Below are 20,127 nucleotides of genomic sequence, written 5' to 3' on the forward strand. Positions count from 1 at the left end.
GAGTTGAGAATCGAGTTTTAAAACCCTTTAAAAAAGGAGAAAAGAATAAAAAAAAAATACTTGAAACCCATGTATAATCAATAACAGGAGATCAAAACCCAGTGAAGTGAAATTGAAATGAGGTGGATTTTTTTAAAATAATAATAATAAAAATATTTTAAAAGAAAAACTTTAAAGGTATTAAAACTGGAGACATGTACAATTGCTTAAAAAGTAAAAATTTAAAAGGTAATAGAAGATAGAACAGATAAAAAGAGATTTTAAAAAGGGGGCAGGATGTGTTCTCATGGAGACTGTGCACTCTTAATGATTTTATCAAGAGGTCTTTCTGTCTTCACCCTGTTTCGCAAAATCAGCTTGCTGATTTCAGAGTCCTTCCATTGGTTCCCCTGGTCTGTGCTGCTCCCAGTGCCTGTTGAGAAGCAGATCGTGCCCCCTCCCAACAGTGCAGTCAGGTGCTACACTCTTACACGATTGGCGGGCAGGTCACTCCCGATGCCATGGTCAGATGCTGTGCTTGGGCGAGGTAGGCGAGTGGATTGCGCCCCCTCCCAGCACCATGGTCAGGTGCTGCACTCCTGCAGGGAAGGCGGGTGGCCACCCACCCTCTCCCACCACCAGTCGCTCCCCTGCTCTGTGCAGCTGCCTGCTCTGCCTCAGGTCCATGCTCCGTAAGTGGGCTAGGGGAAGACAGCGGAAAAGCCCTGCCCCTGCTCCATGCCAAACTCAGCTCCTTGTTTGTCTTGGCATAGTGAGCTCTCAGAGGTACCAGGACAGAAATATCCTATCTGCCTTGGGCTGTAAACAAGTCTACATCTTGCCTTTGAGTCTGCTAAGCCCTTAGGTAAGGATTCAGGTTTCAACCCTGCCCTCACCTGGGTGCTAATTGCCAGAGGATATGGTGGCTGTGGCTGAGCCCTGCCCCTCTTCACCCAAAAACCTTCCATGGGTTTTCAGAGATGGGGTTATGGCACCCTTCCCCTCAGGGCACATCAGTCATGTTGTTTTATGGAGGGCCCAGGTTGTTTTGCCCTGTGTACCCACTCATCCACAGCACACAGTACCCTGCAGTCCCCTGGGGCTGCCTCAGTGCAGCTGCCCCAGTCCTTTGCCCGGCTTGAGCAGCCTGTCCCATCCCCCAGCTGCCAGCTCACATCTCGCACTGGGTGTTGTAAGGACCCTTTGTGCCCATTTAACTTAATTCTGTCAGTCAAGGGGTGTTCTGTACACATCTGAGCCTCAGAGGTTCCCCGTCCATCCTGCTGACCTCTCCGTTGGAAAGGGGAAGATTCAGTGAACGAGCACTATCCCTCCTTTGTTGCTCCCACCCTGTGGGACCAGTCATGCACTGTTTTGCTTTTTCTTCTTTCTTTTTTCTTTTTCTTCTACCAGATTTTTGGCATCTTTGTCTTTTGAAGAGGGCGATGTTCTGTTGAAGTTCAGCAGGTGCTCTGGTTGGCTGGGTGGGTACATGGATGTGAGTTTTGGTGTATTTGTGGGAGAGGGTGAGCTACGAGCGTCCTGCTACTCTGCCATCTTGGCCCCGAGCCTTTGTTTATTTTAAAATGAAGCTTAAAAGTGACATGTGATTAGGACATTCTTAGACTTGTTGAAAGCATTTTTGACATTTGTGTAAAAGAATTTGATTAAGTTAATATATCCAGGTGCTCAACAAAGAAACATGTTCTGTTACAACTAAAACTGGATTTTTTTTTTTTGATAACTGAACAGTTCACTCATTTATAGTCAATAGGAGAGACTGTCTAGATGTTGGGGCAGCTCTATGATTTGGGTCTATAACGTGTAATAACTGAATTCAGTATCCTGTTTTATGTTTAGCTGTTAGGAGTTTCTCAATAAAAGTTAATCCCCCTACCTCTGCAGCCTACCTATATTTCTCTTAGTGTCTTTTAGATCCTGAGCTCCCTGTGTAGTCTGAAGAATGTATTGCAGTCACAACCATGTACTGATGATAAAAGCCTGTGGTAGCAATAAAAGTTGTCCTTGACCTTTAAAAAAACTTATTATAAAGTTACAACAATCAGGACAGTATGGTTTTGGTGAAAGAATAGACAAATAGATCATTGGAACAGAATACAGTGCCCAGAAATAAACCCACATGAATACAGTCAACTGATCCTTGACAAAGAGGAAAAGGCAATTTGTTCAAAGATAGGCTTTTGAACAAATGATGCTGGAACAACTGGACATTTAAATGCAAAAAAACAAAAACAAAAACAAAAACAAAAACAAAACAGATCTTACACTTTTCACAAAAATTTACTCACAATGTAAAATAGACCTAAATGTAAAATTGAAAACTTATAAAACTCCTAGAAGATAGCATAGGAGAATACCTATATGACCTTGGGTATGGCAATGACTTTTTAGATACAACACCAGTTATGACTTACAAAAGAAAAACTTCTGCTTTGCAAAAGTCTATGTCAAGAGAATGAGCATACAGGCCACTGACTTGGAGAAAATATTTGCAAAAGATAGATCTCATAAAGGACTTTTATCCCAAATATGCAAAGAACTCAACAGTAAGCAAATGAACAATCCAATTTTTAAAGTGAGCAAAAGACCTGAACTGACTCCTAAACAAAGAAGATATTCAGATGCCAAGTAAGCACGTAAAAAGATGTTCAATTTCATTTGCCATTAGGGAATTACAAATTAAAACAAAAATGAGTTACTGCTACATACTTATTAGAATGGCCAAAATCCTAAACACTAATACCAAATGCTGACAATTATGTGTAGCAGCTGGAACTCTCATTCACTGCTGGTGAGAATGCAAAATGGTACTGCTACTTTGGAAGACAGTTTGGCAGTTTCTTTTGAAACTAAACATGTTTTTATCATGTGATCCAGCAGTCATGCTTTTTGGTATTTACTGAAATTAATTGAAAACTTTTATCCACACAAAACCTGCACACAGATGTTTATAGCAGCTTTGTTCATAATCAACAAAACTTGGAAGCAAGCAAGATGTCCTTCAGTAGGTGAATGGATAAGTAAACCATGGTATACCCAGAGAGCAGAATATTATTCAGTGATAAAAATGAGTTACTAAAGCCATGAAAGACATGGAGGAAACTTAAATGTATATTAAAGTGAAAGAGGGAAACTAAAAAGGCTATATACGATGATTGACTCCAAATATATGACATTCTGGAAAAGGCAAAACAATGGAGATAGTAAATACATCAGTGGATAGCAGGGTTTAGGAGCAGGGAGGGATGAATGGGCAGAGCACAGAGGATATTTAGGGCAGTGAAATTATTCTGTATGATACTACAATAGTAGATACATGTGAAAATATATAAAATGTACAATACCAAGAGTGAACCCTAATGTAAATATGGACTTAAGTGATAATGATGCATCAAAGTAGATTCACTGATTGTAACAAATGTACCACTGTGGTATGGGGGAAGGTTGTGGGTAGGTGGGGAGAGGGGCTATACCTTCTGTACTTTCAATTTTGCTGTGAATCTAAAACTGATTTAGAAATAAAGTTTATTAATTATTTTATGTCATATATATAATTCATAAAATAGATGTATACCATTTATAAATACCAAATATACATATATATATACCATATATATATATACATACACCATTCTTAGCTCACAGGCCACAGTTTGATTAGGTGAAGGATAATAAAGTTTGGGTGTTTAGGAGAGAATGAAAATGCAGTGAAGAAATTATCCAGTGAGAGAACAAGCAAAAAATAGTAAGATGAGATGATGTGAGAGATATTTTCAAGTGGGAGAGAATAATGAAACTGGGATGAAGAAAGGTCAAAGTAAAAACAAACCTTTTAGAGTAAAAATGCTCATTATGAAATCAAATGTCAGCACTAAGGTGATTCTATTTTGGCTTCAAAGTCAAACTGTTTTGAAACAATCCGTCACAGAATGCCACCTAGACTTCTAAAAAAGGCCACACTCCATGTGTCTTTCATCAACTTATTCACCCACCCCAGTGCTTCCTGATCCTCATAGTGCACATGTTCTTCTTCAGAACTAATCTAAATCTCTCCCATTATAGTTTGTGCCAATTTTCCTTTTTATCCTGTGTTCACTGAATACAGGCATAACAACTGGGCCATTATTCTCAAAGTCTTGATCCCCAGGTCCCACATGAATGTTGTAGTCATACTAGATAATGCCTTACTGGCTATTTCTTACTGGATATTTGACCTTGGGCCTGTTACTAAACCTCATTGAGTCTCCATTGTCACCTCCATCTCCCCACTACTATAAAACAGGGCTGATACCATCTACCCTCTTTGATTATAATGACCTTAATGTGAGTTCATACTAGAAAGGAACAAGCACTGGTTCTGGCGTAGAGTACATATTCTGTGAACTGTGAACTCTCTTTCCCTAAGCAGATAGCTGAGACTTGCATTTCTCTTTTTCTTTCAGAGAATCAACCTACCCTATCTTCTCAGACTCAGACTGAGGCTCCTTTAATTCCAGATTATTGGGTTTGTAGTCTCCTTATTTATGATTGGCCTCTCTTCTTCCTCCTCTCTCTTCTGTAAAACCCCTCCTTGACCTACCCTTCTTAAGTTTGGGATTTGAGCATTACACATTAATCCTTGCTTGCCTCCTTACACATACCTTCTCTCTCCCAGAGTTGAGGGTGCCCTTGGATGCCCAAGAAGTCTGTTTCTTCACTATATTGTCTTTTGGCTTCTATCTCAAAGCCTTGGACTTTCCTCATTCCTCTTGTTCTCCTAACCCAGAATTGGGCAGCTGGCCCTGGGGGCAGGGTGGATACAGAGCCCTGACCTTCCACTACTCCAAGTACTTGCCCTAACTATTCACATTCCCATGTCAGAACCTCAATCTTTCTCCAAAATGCTCCATGGTCCTACCCCTACTGTGATGCTTTGGGACAAATCTGGAATCTAGTGGTGCTCATTCTTCATAGTGATGGAAAGGACAATGATGAAGATGGATGGAAAGGACACAGGCTCCTTTCCTATCCAAGATACAAGTACTGGCATCACTAAGGCTCCAAAGAGCTCAGGGAAGGAGGTGATGATAGGTGGGTGGAGGAACACTGTTTTCAGAGCCCAGAGTGTAAAACCTGAATTGAGAGAAAATAGGCAGGGATGTCCAAACTGCTTTGAGTCTTCTCCCCAATCTCTCAGTGCCTTCCATGCTTAGATGTGGGCTAGGGGAGGCATGGTAGGCCCACGCCCTGTGGAAGATTCAACCACTCTGTGGATGCCAGTAATAACGGCCATTTGTTAACCACACCAATGGTGCGTTGAATCCTCCCAACATCCATATAGAGTGATTTCTACTGGCAGTCCCATTTTTCCTGTTGGAAACTGGAGCTGAGATAGGTAGAGTGCCTTGTAGACTCCCTCAGTCAGTTATGCTTGAGTCTAAATCCAAGTCCCTTAGATAAATTACTATTGTGTGTACCTCAAATAAGTCCCTTCCCTACTCTTAGCCTCAGTTACCATGTCAGTAAGAAAGACTCAATTCTGCTTTCCTCATCTCCTTCCTAGTAGTAGTGGGGGTCCAACGACTCATGATTGAAGCCAAGCTCCATAGCACAAATAGACCCTTCCCCTCTTCCTGTACCCTTGCAGAGGCTAAACCAGGTTGAAATCTGGGCCAAGGAGGTAGGAGAGGTTTGAGGTGGGTGGAGAGTAGCCCTGGCCTATTCTGGCAGCCCCGAGAGGCCAGGCTAAGCTTAGAAAATATTTACCAGGCAGTGAGAGCCTCCCAAGCATTAAGCCTGCTAAAGAAAAGGCTTACCCAGATCCCTGTATTCCATCACAGATGAATTGTACTGTTTATAAAGCAATCTGACATTCATTGTCCCCTGCATGCCTTACAATTACCTATTTGTGGGGAACAGCTCAGGCTTCTCTAAGTCAGAAAAACTGACTACTCCCCAGTGGCACTAAATAACCCTCACATGGCTTGATCCCTGATCTTCAACCTGTGGGGTTTGACTTTTACTGCTGGCCACTCTGCTTCCTGCAGTGAGGTTGCCTCTCTGGTTAATCTCTAGGTAAAAAATAAATAAATAAATCAAAACTTCCAGTAAATAAACTAAACTAAACCTCCCTGCCAGTCCGCCTCTCTCTCTCACCTCCTTACCCCCCATCCCACTCCCACCCCCTGGAAACAAACAAACAAAAACACAGAATCAAAGTAATCCTGAAGCCAAGTTCTGCCAAGCACTGGACAATGTACTTACTGGCTTCTCTTCCACACACCCCTAGAACTGAGTCAAAATGGTGATTTCCAATTTACAATTCCAAGGTCATTTATTGAGTCAGCACACAAATATTTGTTGAGACCCTACCATGTACATACAGTCCACTGTGCAGGGCTCAAACACGCCTCCTCACAATCTTTCAACATGCTCAAATTCCAAAAGATTCAGATAAGACCACAAATAACGCTAAGGTGGACAAGAATAGTAAGTCAGTGGGGTAGGGGAGTTGATAATGGAATTCAGACAAGAGGAAGAGTGCTTTCTGAGAGGAGTATCCTAACATAAGGCTTTAGGGAGGGGGTGCATTTGAGCTGAGCCTTGAAGAACAGGGAGAATTTGAACAATTTTTATGGAGAAAAACAGTCTAGACAAAGAGAACTGCATAAGCAAAGATACATTTTTTTAGAGGAAAGAGTGTTGATCTGGGAGTCAACAGACCTGAGTTTGAATGTCAGTTCTATTATTCACTGTGTTAAGGAATACCTTCCCCACTCAGGCCCTCCATTTCCTCTTAGGTAAAATGATAGTATTGGGTTAGCTAACTCTTAAAGGTCCTCCATGTGCTTCCCTCCTGACCTAGCTTTTCAAATGTCAGGTAGACCAGTTTGCCTCAGGATAGAATAGGTGAAAGGGAGTAATGCAAGGGTATTAGGTCTATGATGGGAAAAGTATTGAGAATGCTAGGCCTGGGAACCTGAGCAGAAAAAGAAAATAGAAGCCAAGCCTCAGATCTAAGCTCTGAGGTTGTACATTTTGCCTGGTTCCAACTTAAGAACATGAAATTTGCAATCAGGGCTGCCTAGGATGAGAACCTGGTTCTACTACACAACAGTAGTTCATTTAAATAGTCATGCCACCTAACTGAGCCTCAGTTTCTTCATCTCTACAATGAAAATGATAATAAATAACTCATAATGCTGTTGTGAAGATTAAATGAGACCCTGTGTAAAAAGTGCCTATGGGTATGTGATTTTCTTGCCCTTCTCCCCAGTGCCAGGTTTTACTGACCAATTACTTCTGTTCCTTCTTCTCCAAAGCAGGCTTCAAAATATATCCAGAATCCAACCATTTCACTCCATCCCCAATGTCATTCACCTGGATTATTGCAATGGCCTTTTAATTAATCAGTTTGATTCTATTTTGCCCACTTACAGTCTATTCTTAATCCAAAGGCCAGAGTGATCCTTTCAAAACTTAAGTCAAATTATGTCACTCATCTGCTCAGAACTCTACAATGTCTTCCTACTTCACTTAGAGTAAAAAATTAGAAATTTAAAATGACCTACCACCATCAGCTTTTGGACCTAATCTACTTGTTAGCCACAATTTCTTTTTTGCTATTTCTCCAATAGAAGACAAACATTGTCTTTTCACTTGTTGTTCCCTCTGTCTGGATCCTCTCCTCATAGCTCACTCTATCACTTCTTCTATATTTTTTTAAAATGTCATTTCTAAGTAAAGTCCTCCCAAACCACCACATTTTAAGTTGCAGCATTCTCCAATATTCCCTATTCTCCTTCCTGCTCTCTTTTTCTTCACATTAATTATTACCATTCAACATACCATAAAATTTAGTTACTTATTAGTATCTCTCCCCTTGAGAATATAAGCTTAATAGGGTCAAGGGCTTTGTCTGTTCACTATTGATATCTCCATGCATAGAATTGCACCTAGCACTCAATAAATAGTTGTGCAGTAAGTTAGTGAATACAGTGGTACTGTGTGCCAAGTATTAAGTTAAGCAGTTTGCATACATTATCTCAGGAAATCCTGCCTTGTAAATGCTGACACTGTTAGAATCTCTATTACACAGGGAAAACCCCTGAAACTACCAGAGGTGAAGTGATAGTCCCAAAGCCAAAGAAGGGTTAGTTAATGGGGGTGCCAGATTGGGTTGGACTTTATAGAGGGGCACACTCCCTGAATAGGAGCACAGCCTGAGTTAAAGGTGGTGGTAGTTTTGGGGAGGGGGGAAGGGCGAGGGAATATGTGGGTGAGAAAGAATCCTGGTATACAGATTTGTTTTGTTGTCTGGAGGTACTCTGGTTTCTTGAAGCAAAATCTTGAGTTCACTGGCATCTACTGGCAAGCCCATGTCTTTTTCAACAACTGGAGTTTTACAAAGGAAATCTCCTCAAGTGTGAAAGAAAGTTGGGAGATGCAGTTGCCCTGGATTTAAGACTGTAGGAATTTGGCTCCTTGGAGTGCTGGTTTTGAGGCAGAATTCATACCTGGCAAAAAGAGACGCCTAAGCAAGACCAGGGAACTGACAAGAAAATAAGAAAGCCCACGACCCACATGGGTCTTCTCCTTGTTTCCTTCCTTTTTTTTCCCATAACCTCTCCATCTTTCTTTAATTTGTGCATGTTTGTAAAACATCCAATTAATCTGGCCTGCCATTTACTGGAATGTAACCTTAGGAAGGCAGAGCAGGGATGTTTGTCTCTTGTTCACTGCTCTATTCCCTGTGTCTACAACAGCCTTACACACAATAGGCACACAATATATAGTTGTGAAATGAATCTCCGTCCTTAGAAACAAAGCTCTCCTCCTGGGGGAGGGGGCAACCCTTTTCAGTAGTATGGGCTACTGCCATGTGAAGTACCTGTACCAGAGAATTTGGGCAGAGGGGATACCACTGATGCAGGCTGGGTGTGGGAAGATCAGCGTAAAGGGAAGAGGCCCTGGGCTAAGGACTGAGTCCCAAAGGGTAGGATTTGGCCCTGATTCTGCATGTCTCTATCTCACTTTGGAGGGAGCTAGCTGGTCAGAAACCTTTGGAGGAGCTCCTGTCTCCAAAAGTGCAAAATTAGTGCTATGGGACCAGATGGACAAAAGTGAGAAAGAGGAGACAGAAAGGCCCCAGAGGTCCGGGAAAGGGAGCGTAGAGTGAACAAGTCCCTGTGAAAGTGAAATGGCCGTTCATTTGAATGCAAATGTTATGTAAAAGCCTAAAGCCCCTTGACGTCAGCCCAGCCATTGGGGGCCTATCTATACCGGGCTACCGGTCACCTGGAAACCGTCAGGGTAGGAAATGCCGATGGAGTAGTCTGACGGGCACAGAGAAGCGTGCAGCACAGCTACGGACTGACCTACTGATTCCCTACTAATTCTCAAAGTCGGGTTGGGGCCTTACAAGGACTTCAGAATGGCTTAGGGCGCTCCTTTCTCATACTCAAGCCACTATGTACAGAAGCTGCCTTTTGGAAAAAGAAGCGGGCATGTACTCGGGCACTCTCAGGAGCCCCACGGGGGGTGGCACCCCCGGGGCTGGCGGCACTGGGGGCGGGGGGAGTCCGCTGCCAGCTTCCAACTTCTCAGCGGCCCCGGCTTATGCGCACTACATGGGGTATCCCCATATGCCCGGTATGGATCCTCACGGGCCATCGCTAGGCGCCTGGGGCCCACCCTATAGTCCCCCTCGGGAAGAATGGAGCGTGTACCCTGGGCCGTCCAGTACAATGGGCACGGTGCCCATGAACGACATGACCTCGAGCCCTGTCTCTTTCGGCTCACCCGAATACAGCAACCTGGGCCCCGCAGTGGGTGGAAACAGCGGTAGCAGCCTGCCGGCACCAGACGGCTCGTCACTGTTCCCCATCGACGCCGGCACTGCGGACGCCAGTTCTCCCAGCAGAAGCCGCCACAGCCCCTATGCGTGGATGCGCAAGACCGTGCAGGTGACGGGTGAGTAACCGATTCCAATGCCCTCACACCTTTCCTTCTCCTCTACTTCCTTGGCTCGCCCGCCCTCCTACTCGTCAGACTTCTCACAGGACAGCTTAGCTAAGGAGACCACTGCGTGGCTGACTACTCAGGACCCCGGCTCATTAATGACCTCCCTCGCTTGTGCCTCTGCTCAGAGTGTGGCGCGTGGAACTAAGCCCGCCCGAGGGGCGGTTTTTCACCATTTTCTGATCAGTCAAGGGAGCAAGCGGGTCAATGGGCACGTTAGCTACAAAGATCAGGATCCAACCCTGTAGTTACCCAGATAAGAAAACAGATGCACGGAGAAGATCAGTGGGTGAATGAGGGGGAGATAGCCTCGGTGTCCCGACGCTCAGTCACTGCTGCTTGCCCGTTCCATTTCAAACCCTTCCCTATCTGGGCGAGTCGGCCCCTCCTCCCCAAAGCTGGTGATGCTCAACTCAGGTTCATGGTGCTTGGTTGGCATCAGACCCTCCAGTTTTGCCACGAAAGCCCCGACAGCAAAACGACCTCGCCACCCTGGACTCTCAAGGAAGCTCCAGCTTCCTTCATCCAAGTGGGCAGAGGCAAGCTGGGCTCAAACCCAATGCCTTCTTACAACGTCCCTTCCGCCAATGGAAGCGTGGAGGCTGCGAGAAAGCTACAGCCCACCACCGGGTCATAATAAGCTGCTCAACCCTAACATCCCCTGGGCGTGCACGAATATCAGCCCCAGCGTCAATAAGCGATTAAAGCCCTCATAACAGTCCAGGCAGGCGTCTAGAGGTGCAGGGGCTGGACGCAGGTTTGCCACGCCGCAGGGAAAGGCCCAGAGATCTCAGCCTAATGCCGCCGACCCACGCTCCTACCAGCAAGCCTGTGGGGGGCTACTGGGAGCCAGGGGCGGGGGAGGTGGGTGCTTTAATCTTGGACGCGAGGTGGAGGAGGGAGGCGGGGAGATGTTTGTTTTCAGCTATAGTTGTTCTTTTATCACATTATTATTATTCCAACCCATCGCTCCCTGTCATTAGAGAAATTAGTAAAAATCGGCTCTGTCACTTTCATCCCTCTGGGGAAGAAATGACATTTCAATAGCGTTTGTCCACAATGATTATGCTTCTGCTCACAGTTCTGCACTTCTTCTCCTCCTAAACAAACAAAACAAAACAATGCAGGAGGATGGGAAAGGACTAACGTTTACCATGAAGAGGATTGTCAGTCCGAAGGAGGCAGTTCCAATTGATTAGACTATTACTAGAATAGCAATCCAAAATTAAAAGTTGAGCTTAAATACTTGGTTTTAAAGTGTTTGAAAGTAAGTCTGCATATTGTTTTGTGAAATAAGGGTGAGTTGCCTGGCTAAATAGAACAGAAAATTAGGTTAGAGTGGGACACTCTCAGGGCTGTTATTATATCTAATCTTAGGGTCATAATTAACATCTATTCACTAAGCCCTAACCATCAGCAAAAGATGCAAAAACCAGAAAGGTAGCTGCTTTCAGTCCAGGATTATGTTTTGAAACACGTCAGAAGAGGAAAGTCGCTAGTATGTTGTTTGGAAGACAGAACAATATGGGGGAAAGGACAAGATAAAAGAAATTATTTTGAGTCATGAGTTTTCCATTTACAAGAGAAAATATGACACATTTCTCTGCTTAAAAGTCTTCCATTTGCATTTGTCAGAGCCTCTCTTTTAGGTAACTCTGGTGCCAGAAGAAGTTTAGAAAGAGGCTCTAAATTAGTCTATGGTATCTTCATCATTAGCTAAATCTTCAAACCTGGCTATAAAAGGCCACCTTTGTAAGATTTTCTCTACAACGTCTATGAGAAATTCTAAATTGAATGATTTTGGTACCCCCTTTGACTTCTGGCAGCTTGTTTTACAGATGAGGCTTTATTAAATTCAATCTCTGTTTAGTTTTAATGTCTTACAAATATACCCCTTTGCTAGATTCTTGTAGCCCAAGGTGCATATTTAGCAGCAATTTAAGAATGTGATGAAAAGTACGGACCCTCTCCTCAGATAAATGTGCAAAACCACAAATGCACATGCACACGTCATTTTTTAAAATAATTTTGGGAGACTCTTGGACCCACTGAAGCCCTTCCATGGATCTCAGGTTATGAATCCCACAAAAAAAAAACCATTAAGCTGATCACCTCTCTGTATCACTCCAAACAAAAAGGCACCCATTTGTATGCTTAGTACATAAGTGAATGTTAAACAAATGTCTGTTAAATGAATAAGTCAGATCCTCCTAAATTTTCTACTTCACTCTGTAGTGTTGTGGGACATTTGACTTATGGTGAAAGAAAATAGATGAAATACAAAATGGAAGTAACCCCTCCCTGATTATGTAATCAAATGAAAGCTTTTTCCATCACTGAAGAATGTTTTAAATAGCCTTAAGTTAAAGAAAGAAAATTAGGAGACAATCAGAAAACATTTCATAGTGATTACTATCACATTTGATTTTTGAATAAGAGAAAAGGGACTGACATACAGAGTAAATGACTGTCCACTAGGTGATATGATTTAAAAGTGAGATATTTTAATTTTTAATTTCCACTTTGTTCCCTAAGTAGTCTGTTCCAATATACATCTCATTTTAAAGATTATATGAAAAGGAACCTGACGGAAAGGCTCTGTAAAAAAGTTAAGTATTTTCATATTTTAAACATTGTCGGTACATTACAGCTAGGAATGTTTTCATCTTTTCTTTTCCCCAAAGTTGTAGCCTTGGATGAGTATTGACAAGGTAGTAACCTAAGCAGGGCTTGAGAGGGGCTTTCTTTTAGGGATGGGGAAGAGGAGGAGAGAAGAAAGTGACTTTGAATAATTCTTATTATGCTACTGGACAAAACACAAACACTGAGGAAGTTATACTTAAAAGATTTTATTCAGTTAGGACAATTCAGAAAATGAGTTGGTTAGTAATTCCTGAAGCTTATCATTATCTTCCTTGGTTTTGATAATTTCTCTGGACAATTTTTATAAATGAATTTGGGTGCAATTTTTAACTAAAAGCAGCAAAATATTACCATAAAATGAATAGTCATCCTGATGGTATCAATTTCACTATATTTTCTATAGAAAGAGATTGATTATCATCATCTCTACCCTCACTGTCATTATCATCATAACTCCTAGGTTTGGAGAGTGCTTTTCTAACAGTGTTTTCACAGCCAGTCTCTCAAATGAGCACATTTAGGGTGATAATAAGTCATCATATATCATGACATTTGTTTGCAAACTCTGTGGGGATACTGCCATCTAAATAGTGGGAAGGAGTCCCTCCATCCTTAACTACAGAGGCTTGTCTGAGTCTTTGGGGGTGAAGGGGAGGCAATGAAATCCTCACTACAGAGCAGCCCTTTAATATATCTTAAAATGTGTTACTTTCCTAAATTAACTCACAACAGCACTACAGAAGGGATTCCTTCACCCTCAGAGATGTCATAGTCTCTGAGAGAAGAGACTAGCTTGAACGATAAAAGCTAGGGCTCTTAGTGCTTTGTTGATGTTTTATTATGGAAATATGACATTATACTCTATTAGGAAATGTCCAAACCTCAATCTGATTTCATCATTTGAGGGGCAGAGGCAATGAAAGGGGCGGAAAGAAGACAGTTTGGGAGGAGGGACACAAGAGGAGCACCAGGAAATGGGAATTCATTTTTCTTTGTTAACTGTGCAGTCAATATTTCCCCCTGATCTACGTCTTCTTGAGGTTTGAGGGTTTATATGTCAGACTGGGGCAACAGACTCTTTTAAACACTTTACATGGCTTTGATATGCAGCCTGGCTCTTCCTCATCCCTCCTTTCTTCAGGGGTTATATTGCCGGAAAGGGTGAGGATTTTCATGGCAAATAAAGAGGCCTGGTCTTGACTTTATTGTCCTCAGAAAAAACTGCAAGAGGGGAATTTATGACCAATGGGGGTGGGGAAGGACTACAACCTTCCAGAGTTCTTGAAGTCTGGTTATGTTTACTGATTATCAAAGAGCAGAAAACACAGACACACACAAGTTGAATTTTAACTTCTGCCTCAAGTTAGAATTTAAACACTCAGCCACTTTGGGATTAGGAAGGGTTTTAGCAAATATCTCTTCAAAGATATATTTTGATCCTAAGGTTTGAGGTCCTGGAAATAAATTAAACCTCAATGTTTTCATTGTGACCTCAAATATACATTCTGCCATTGTAACATACTAAATGCCAGACCCCTGGTTCCCTAGATTCAGAAAACCAGTTCAATTTTTTTTTCTTTATTTGTGAGTCTGTTTCTGTTTTGCTATCTATATTCGTGTGTTTTATTTTTTAGATTCCACAAATAAGTGATTTCATACAGTATTTGTCTTTTTCTGTCTCACTTATTTCACTAAGCATAATATTCTCTTGGTCCACCACGTTGCTGCAAATGAAACTAACACAATATTATAAATCAACCATACTTCAATTTTAAAAATCTGTTAACTAAACAAACAAACAAATTAAAAAGAAAAATAGCTCAAAGTTTGAGCCTTTGAGATATATTAACTGACTGGAGTTCATTGTCTTCCGTTTTCAAGAGAGAAAGTTTTGTTTAGTTCATTAGTCCATGAGTCTCCAGACATTTAGTTTAATCCTAAAACATATCTCTCATCTAGAATTTGTTTCTACATACAGGCCCCTCCTCCCTTTTTTTTTCCTTTCCTGGAGATGAAAGGGTGTCTGACATTTGTTTAGGGCTTGTAAATTCCAAACCAATTGGCTGGTGTTCCTGAATGTAAAGAGGGTTCAGGATGGGATCTGATGCTATGTAGTTCCTTTGTTAAGCTTGTGCTGCATCTTAACACCTCAATGGAGTTTAGGGAACTACTTTAAAGAAACCTTTGTCCTACAGATCGCTCCCCAAAACTTCACATCAAAAACAACCAGGGAAGATCAGAAGGAGTTTGCCAAAAGCCATAGAGAAAAGGAGGAAGATCCTGGAGGGGGTTAGAAAAATTGAAAAGAAAGAGAAACTTCCTAATCACCTTTGGAAAATTTGAAGGGAGGAATAAAACTCTATTTGAAGGAGGGCATGAGAAATTAGTTAAATGTTGTGACACAAAGCAAATGTTTGTATATTTTTCAAAGAATACTAGAATACTCATTTTATTCTGCTTAAGTCAACACCAGCTCCTTTCCTCATTCATTATCCACTTGGGAATAAAAATCAGCTTAAGATTCCCCCCAAAAAACTAAACTATTTTTTCTAATAGGCAATGGGGGCTATCCTAGAACAGAATCTAAGTGACAATAGATGTTTTCTTTTTAAATTACTATCCAAATGAAATTCCTCTAGAATGTATATGTAATTAGAATGTCAGGATCATAAACTGGCTTGCCACACTTGGGCCATTCTTATGCTTCCCAGGATGTTTAAACCAGGAATAACATTTGGCACAGTGGACTGGGAATCAAAGGTATGTGTTTGGGTCCCCACTCCTCAGCTCACTAGCTCAAAGCCACTAATTTACCTACACTGAACCTCAGGTTCCTTATCTGTAAAAAAGGGTCAAGACACATTCTGCATAATTTGAAAGGGTAGGTGAGAGGTTCAGTAGGAAACAGCATGAATGAACTGCATAAAATATAAAAGCAAGTGCATATATAATGGGTGTTGCTACTACTGCCAATGCTGTTCCCATATGTGAGGGGGAAGGGAATGAAAATCATGGCTTAAGTGTTTGCTTTAAAATGCTTTAGTGTAACAATATGTCAGTGGTGGTGTGATAGGTGTGTTGGATATATATAATATCTATAGTAGCCACAGATGACTAATGGAGAAACGCACTTATGACATATTTGGTTCAAAAAATGTACCTGTTTTATATTAGAAAGTAATTGCTAAGGGTGGGAATAGTGGCTATAATTCCTCCAACCAAAACAATCTTCAAAGAAGTAAAATATGAGTAAATGTATTACTTTTTCCCCTAACAGGGAAAACCAGGACAAAAGAAAAGTATCGTGTGGTTTACACAGATCATCAAAGGTTGGAGCTGGAGAAAGAATTCCACTGCAATAGATACATCACCATTCGGAGAAAATCAGAGCTGGCAGTCAACCTGGGCCTTTCTGAGAGACAGGTACACCAGAAGTACATCCAACATGTTGCTTATAGTCATTTCAATAGGTTGAGGTTTTAGGGAAGTCTGTAAGCAGGAGTGGAAGCAAAACAGAAGACGAAGCTTTCCTAAAGCCCATCCTACTGGACCTCTTATTTTAGTACCATTGGTTGGTGGGTTTACTAAAAATTGAGTGTGGTGAGCACTCTGTAGATGTGGATGTGGAAGCAAGGACTGGCGACATTAAGGTTGGAAAATGATGAAAACTCCCATACAATTGATCAGTTAGGTCAAAAACCTTGATATGGTTCCCCTAGTAGTCACAACCAATGTGTGAAGTGGAGATTTCTCAATCTTGGTAATTATCTGGTTCATATCAGTCAAACTATAATAGTAACTGAACACCAATGCTGCTATCTGAAGCAATTTTTTCTATTACACAGTGTAGGATATTTAATTTTCTGTTGTTTATGTAATCCCATGATTCCTGCCTCAAATTTAGCTTACTGTGGGTACTCAGTGAAGATAAATCACAGCAAGGATCAGTGATTTCCATTCACCCAAATCTTAATATTACATAACTACCTGATGTTTTTTGCTTAGGTCTAGGAGTAATCCTGGAATCATAGAATTCTAGAACTGTAAAGTTCATTAATGTATTGCTTTATCCCATGTAGCTTGCATTTCAACCATTTATGAAGGTAAGCTGCTATCATAGCAAGAGACACAGTATTCCAGCATTCCTGTTCACCCAGTTCTGTTTCATTAACCTTACTTCTTTAATGACAGATTGTAATCACTTTTGCTATTTAAATCCTTCCCGTTTTATCACCATATCATTATCTGCCATTCTATCATTATTTCTACTTGTGCAACAGAGGTGATGGTGAGGTATAATATAAAGAGCACTGCATTCAGAGTCTGAAGCTCTGGACTTGAGTTGTTTCATCTCATGCAAGATATTTTCCCTCTCTAAGCCTCAAATTTTTAAAACTCCTGTTGGGTTTTTTGGTATGATTTTACTTTTTTTTAATGGCCTTTTAACAGATATTAAACCCATTGTTAAGTGGGAATACTTCACAAGGTCATTGTGAGACTCAATTAAGTGATGCAGGTGAAAGAGCTTTGTACAGACTAAAGTCTATGAACAATAGCAATGACTATGAAAAATACATTCAGTATGTTGCCCCATTAAATCCAAAGCATTTTGTGTTTCAGGTAAAAATCTGGTTTCAGAATCGCAGAGCCAAAGAGAGAAAGATGATCAAAAAGAAAATCTCCCAGTTTGAGAACAGTGGAGGCTCAGTGCAAAGTGACTCTGGCTCCATCAGCCCTGGGGAACTACCTAACACTTTTTTCACCACTCCATCTGCTGTCCGTGGATTTCAGCCTATTGAGATACAGCAGGTCATAGTTTCTGAATGAAAGAAAATCAAAGAGAAATGCAAAGTGCCCTTCCTTTAGCGTTGTCTTTTTGTTTTCTAAGCTATCAGCAGGGGAGTTGGAACATGATGTAATCCCTTGTAAGGCAGTATTCAGAATGAGTGGATGCGCCACGGGTTGAAGATAATTCAGGAGTCAGTTACTGTTAGAAACCATCCCCAAAAAACTGTTGCATGCTATGCTACATCAGTCACTCAGGGAGCTTGGTGGTAAGCTGTGTAATTAAAAGCTACAATCATAAGCCCTTACAATTCTATGCAAAATTTCTGAAACTTGCTTGTGAACAGACTGTTAAAAACAATTCTTCCCGGATGCACATTTGTGTATGTGTATTTGTGTTTGTCATTTGATGATGGATGTGTTCTTTGATACTATCCTTTGGGAGTGTGGAAGAGGTAAGCAGAAATTTATCTATCTCCAGCTACAATTTCAAGTGTTTAACTCAGAAGCTAACAGCATTTTCATAGTAAATGTTTTTAAAATCATCAGATGATTCTGAATCCATTGTTGCTGGTTAATAAAAATAATAAATTAAAAAAAAACATTTTTGTCCCTTGAACATACTTGTCTGGCATCAATGATCTTATCTCAGAACTTCCAACCTGCAGTGTCAATTTCAAATCTTGCCAAAACAATGAAATCAGACTAGCACAATACAGTTTAGCTTGGTTGAATCATTAGAAAGGTGATTTACTTTTACTCCACTCCATTTACTCTTATAGTGTAAAAGGGCAGTCAGATTTAACATGAGCACAGGGAAGGTGTATGTTCTATAGCTTCTCTCATTGCCATCAGCTTCAACCTGTTCAATTTTACCTACATTATGTCATGTCCATGCAGTGTGGCCCAAGAAGCTGCAGTTTACAGATTACAAACACACAACTTGGGCTTCAGTGAGCAGAGTTGTCTGGAGTTTGTGGCATTGGTCCCATTTACTGTCTGCATATCAAAGTGACCAAAGGCTGAACTCTGAATCTTCTTTTTTTATATTTAAAAATTTTATTTATTTATTTATTATTGTATTATTTAATCATTTTATTTTGCTGGGGAGTAATTAGGTTTATTTATTTTTAGAGGAGGTACTGGGGATTGAACCTAGGACCTCATGCATGCTAAGCATGCACTCTATCACTGAGCTATACCCTCCCCACCGACTCATTTTAAATTGAGATGGTTTAAAAGAAAATTTGATTAAAGTAGGAAAACAATCAGAGTATAACTTTCCTTTTGTTTAGAATTCATCTTTGAAGTTCTTAAGAAAATAGAATCTTGAGCCTAACTACCTGTCTTTGAGTGGGGAGTAAGAAATTTATCCTCCCTCTTCTTATGAAAATCTCAGAAATAAGGCATCTATTCCACCTCACTGCATCAAATAAATATGGAGTGGACTACATAGCATGTTAACTGGTTGACAGGCCACTTGGAGTGCTGAACATAAAAAAAATAAGCATTAAAATGAATCCTTCCAATTTACTAAAGGGAAGGTAGGAATTTTAAGGATGAGGAGGCTAACTTCTGAGTGTACATAGACAAATACACTCAGAAGTTGGCTTCCTCATCCCTAACACCACCACCCCCAACAAAGGTATACCTTTGGCTATAGCAGTTGGATTTCCCTGGGGATTATTCTTTCCTGCTGTAAACTTTTTGTTCCACAGAGAAGAAATTTTTTATCTATTTTTATAGATTTTAATTTTCTAGAACATACTAGCAGGACCACAACATAGAGCTTTTGTTCTTAATAGCATATTGCAGCCACTTCCTCTAAGAAGACATATTGATTCCTTCTCTGAGGCCTGAGGAAAAAATACACATTATGCTTTTATGATTATACTGTGGTGGTGTGTGCTGGAGGTATGTGGAGAAAAGAAGGTTAAACACCAAAATTCAAAAGTTGTATTCAAAGTAGGTTTCAATAAAGAATTTTTTTTTTCTGGTTGGGTGAAGAGGCAGGAATGGAAACATGCCAAATGACCAATAGTGTTCAGCTAGGATAGTGGAATTATGCAGATATTCTTTTCATTACTTTTCAAATTTATGCTTTTTATAATAGAAGTTTCCTTAAGAAACATGTATTCACCTCAAATCTTTCAAGTAATTTGCAACTTTAGAATCCTACTTGCAACTTACAGAAGTGTTTCAATCTCCTAGTTCCTTTCTTAAGACTCTTAATCTAGTCTTGAAGTTGTTTGTGCACAGCTGCAAAGAAGTCTTTGGTAGGGTTTGACTTCTTTTCAAAGGAGGAAGGAAAAAAGGCCCAAGGGAAGTTTTCTACTCTTGGCTCAGATCCAGAGAATCTAGCTGTTTTTCTGGTCAAACATTACCAGACCAAGTCAAGAAGGGCAGGAGGAACCAGGAAGGGGGATGGGTGGTTGGAGGGAGGGATATATTATAACAGGGTATGAGGAACATTTTGAGAGGTGGTAGACACATTTGTTATCTTAATTCTGGTGATGGTTTCATGAGCAGATATATATGTCAAAAAATCAACTTTTATACTTCAAATATATGCAGTTTTTTGTATGTCAGTTATGCCTTAAGAAAGCTACAAACAAATACAGCAGAATGGTTGCAACTCTGGTAACAATACAAAAGAGAGGAACTCACTAGAGGAGATAGTCACCTTAAATAACTTAGATT

At 40.8% G+C, this 20,127-nt stretch overlaps 1 protein-coding gene across 1 annotated transcript; it reads left to right on the plus strand.

Moving 5' to 3' along the window:
- The first annotated feature begins 9,449 nt into the window (after window positions 1–9,449).
- On the plus strand, window positions 9,450–18,146 carry CDX4 (caudal type homeobox 4). The gene is made up of 3 exons (XM_006194244.3): window positions 9,450–9,951; window positions 15,920–16,065; window positions 17,263–18,146. Exons 1-3 carry the CDS (start codon window positions 9,450–9,452, stop codon window positions 17,467–17,469), a joined length of 855 nt encoding a protein of 284 aa, XP_006194306.1. The 3' UTR covers window positions 17,470–18,146.
- The last annotated feature ends 1,981 nt before the right edge of the window (window positions 18,147–20,127 follow it).

The sequence above is a fragment of the Camelus ferus genome, chromosome X (assembly GCF_009834535.1).
Source record: "Camelus ferus isolate YT-003-E chromosome X, BCGSAC_Cfer_1.0, whole genome shotgun sequence".
Classification (NCBI taxonomy): domain Eukaryota; kingdom Metazoa; phylum Chordata; class Mammalia; order Artiodactyla; family Camelidae; genus Camelus; species Camelus ferus.

Coding starts and splice junctions, on each gene's coding strand:
- CDX4 (XM_006194244.3), top strand. CDS start 9,450: ATGTACAGAAGCTGCCTTTTGGAAAAAGAAGCGGGCATGTACTCGGGC. Junction 9,952..15,919: donor CAAGACCGTGCAGGTGACGG/GTGAGTAACCGA, acceptor TTCCCCTAACAG/GGAAAACCAGGACAAAAGAA. Junction 16,066..17,262: donor TGGGCCTTTCTGAGAGACAG/GTACACCAGAAG, acceptor TTTGTGTTTCAG/GTAAAAATCTGGTTTCAGAA.